Raw genomic sequence first — 3525 nt, 5'->3', positions numbered from 1 at the left:
TGTGGTTGCTGGGAACTGAACTCAGGACCTCTGAAAGAGCAGCCAGTGTTCTTAACCACTGAGCCATCTCTCCAGCACTGTCTGTAATTCTTTAGCTTATTGCCTTTAGGCTTTGTTTGTTTGTTTGTTTATATTTTTGCTTTTGTAAGCTGATTTTTGGGATATCTACTAACTTTCCTTTTGAGGGTCAGTTATTGTGTCTGTCATCTGAATGTTTTAGGAATTTTTCTTTTATTTGCTTAGTATTTGCTTAGCAATTTCTCTGAGAAATTGATTCTTAGAAAATGATAGACACTTTTTTGATTCATCTATCTCACCACCTGAAAGTTTTCTTGGGCTACATTGAATATTTTGTTTCTGTCTTCAGGATCCTCAAACATGTATCATCTTTGTCTCTATTCTCTTTCATCTGCTTTCTCCTAGGCTTTTTTTTTTTAATTGCTTTTTCTATTTCTTTTTTTTGTTATCTTATTTGGTGTTTTTCAGTGCTACTTACTAAGTTTTGTTGTTATTGTTGTTTTAAGACAGGGTCGCTACATGGTTCTGGCTTTCCTGGAACTCACTGTATAGACCAGGCTGGCCTCAAACTCATATTACCTGCTCTGTCTCTCAAGTGCTACTTTTTAAGTTTTGATGTGGAATGGGGTGGGTATATTTGGTTTTCTATTGATTTTTGTAGAATTCCTTTACTTTATTTCTTTTCACCAACCAGTGGTCAAAGAATGATTTACTATAAATAAATATATACTGAATTCAGACAATTATTGAATCAAGAGTCTCTGATCTTGGGTAGATGTCTTGGGCAGCTTTTATGTGATTCTATATATATGGTAGGTAATCACATCAGCATATTACACAATTTCATTTTTATGGTTTGATTGGTTCTAGCTCTTGCATGTTCTCTTTTTTAAATTAAAAAAAAGGATTTCCTTATGTGTACCATTTTAAGAGTCACTGATAATTCAACAGCTTCCACTAATCAAAAGAAATATGGAAGAAATGGAGAAATTACTATTTTAAATGTCATTTACTCTGATCATATCTCTTGTTTACATAGGAAGCAAAAGAGGAGAATGGATTGCAGAAAATGAAGACAAAACAGTCGAACAGATCAAAGTGTTTGGCTAAAAGAAAAATTGCACGTATGTTTTCATTTTAGTTGAATTGATAGCGTTTCATTAGTAAAAAATTTTCTTTTTATTTTTTCTTTTACTTTTTCAAGTTTCTTAGGGAATTACTTTCTGCTTACACATTTGACTTGCTAGAGGAAGACTGTTGAAATTTTAAGTGTGATCTTCATGACTAGGCACTGTAACTAGACCCTTGATTCTCTACCCAACACTTAAAGATTTTCTTTTATGTGTGTGAGTGCTTGCTTGTGTGTGCCTGGTACCAGAAGAGGAGGTTGGATCTCCTGGAACTGGAGATACAGATGATCTGAGCTACTGTGTGAGTTTGGGACTGATCCAGGTGCTTTGCAAGAACAGCAAGTACTCTTAATCGTTGAGCCATGGAGAGAAAGGGAACACTGCACTGACAGCCAAATAAGATAGCACCAGAAACCCAGCATTCTACAAACACCTTGGGAACTATTATCTGAAATATAAAATCATTATGTGTGAATGCACTTGGAAGTACTTAGGTTTGTGAGCTGCTCATTTTTGTTAAGAAACTAAGTAAAACTGTTATTGATCCTGATTAAAGGATTCAAAGAATTCTTTGCTGTGTGTTGCTATATAAGACTTATAACCTAAAATCTCTTATACCTCTGGACATAAGAAAGAGACGTCAGATTTTAACTCTAAGGAGTGATAAATGATGAAACTGAAGTTATTTCTGTTTTCAAGTTACAGTTTTTCAGTATTATATTTGGAATGTAATCCCTGCCATTGTATATGCTTGTTATATTTTATGCCATTGTCCTATTTAGATTTCTTTTGTTGTGAAAAACACCATGATCAAAAAATAACTTGGAGAGAAAAAGGGTTTATTTGACTTATACTTCCATATCATAGTCCATCATTGAGGGAAGTCAGAGCAGGCACTGGAAGAATGCTGCTTACTGTCTTTCCATGGCTTGCTCATCTTGCTGTTTTACCCAGCTCTGGATGCTTGCCTAGAAGTGGTGCCACTTACAGTGGGCCAGGCCCTCTCACATCAATCATTAATCAAGGAACTGCCCCCATAGACTTGTTTATAAGACAATTTGATGGAGGCATTTTCTCAGTTGAGGTTTTCTTTTTCCAGATGATTCTTACTTGTGTCAAGTTGACAAAAGAACCAACCAGCACAACCATATAAAATAAATTGAAGGTAAAATTAAGATTAGAAAAGAGAAATAAGTTATAGATAAGGAAATAGTGTGAAAAAGTGTATGCCAAGAAAATAAATAATTTGAACTTTGTAGATAAATTCTTAGGAATACCCACACCAGAACTTACTCAAGAAGCAGAAAATAAAAATAGAACTAATATAATAAAAAATTGAATTAAAAAACAATAGCTATAAGCAAAAAAGATTGGTTTGATGCCTTCATGGTTGAACTTTAGTCAAGAATAAAGAAATATTAGCAGCAGTTCTTCATAAACTCCTACAGATATTAGATAATGAGAGACTACTGCCTTACTTACTCCTTAAGTCTAATACCATGTCCATGGGGAGATAGTACAAGAAAGTTAAGGACTGTTATTTCTTTGGAATATAGATGCAAAAGTCTCATCATTGCTTGGAATTGAATTCAAGGCTTAATTTTAAGTAAGCACTCTCCCAGCTGAACTACATCTTCTGTCTTTTTTCATACAAGTATCATACACCTACAAATTTTGCTGTAAAAATTCCTTTAGCTTTACCTCTTAAGTTTTGAAAATGTGTATCTTCATTTTCTTTCATCTCAGAGTTTCTTATTCATTCTCTAATGTTCTTTGTTTATTTATGGCATCCTGGGTGTGTTCAGAGATCCAGTGTCCAATATCTTATTTTCTAAGGATATTAATAATTATTAGTATTTTTGTTATTACTTTTTCTTATTTTACTTCAGATATTAAACTTATTTTATTTTAGAATTATTAAAGGTTTTTTCTTTGTTACATGGTAGATTGTCTTTTGATTGCTTAGGTTTAAAAGGAGGCGATCTAAAACTGATTTGAAACATTATATGTATCAGTGGGGGCACCTGTGTGTATATTTTTGACTGTCTGCCCTTCTCTTGTGCACCTATGTGGGGATGTGTAGACCATCAATCTAACATGTCAAGATCATCTTTGAAGCTTAAAATTTTTTGCAGCATTTTAAAATTGAATTTATTTTTTATAATTTCACACATGTATATAATGCATTCTGATCATATTTAATCCTACTTCTCTTATCTCTGACTCTCATCAGTCCTGCTCCCTCCCTACAAATCCCTCTCCCACTTTCATGTCTTTTTGTTTTGTGACTATATTAGTCAGGGTTCTCCAGAGGAACAGAACTGAAAGAATGAGTGTGAGTGTGTGTGTGTGTGTGTGTGTGTGTGTGTGTGTGTGT

General features: G+C 33.8%; 1 protein-coding gene across 6 annotated transcripts in view; it reads left to right on the top strand.

The window, feature by feature from the left end:
• The window catches only part of Uimc1 (ubiquitin interaction motif containing 1), an 83117-nt gene that overhangs the window by 18945 nt on the left and 60647 nt on the right, over positions 1 to 3525 (top strand). For all 6 annotated transcript variants that reach the window (XM_005355218.2, XM_005355219.3, XM_026783076.1 and 3 more), the window contains one exon: positions 1058 to 1142. In XM_005355218.2, coding sequence (XP_005355275.1) covers positions 1058 to 1142 — 85 coding nt within the window. The remainder of the gene's footprint in view (positions 1 to 1057; positions 1143 to 3525) is intronic.

Source organism: Microtus ochrogaster, chromosome 16 (genome assembly GCF_000317375.1).
Source record: "Microtus ochrogaster isolate Prairie Vole_2 chromosome 16, MicOch1.0, whole genome shotgun sequence".
Taxonomy (NCBI): Eukaryota; Metazoa; Chordata; class Mammalia; order Rodentia; family Cricetidae; genus Microtus; species Microtus ochrogaster.
This window is presented reverse-complemented; position numbering and strand designations above follow the sequence as displayed.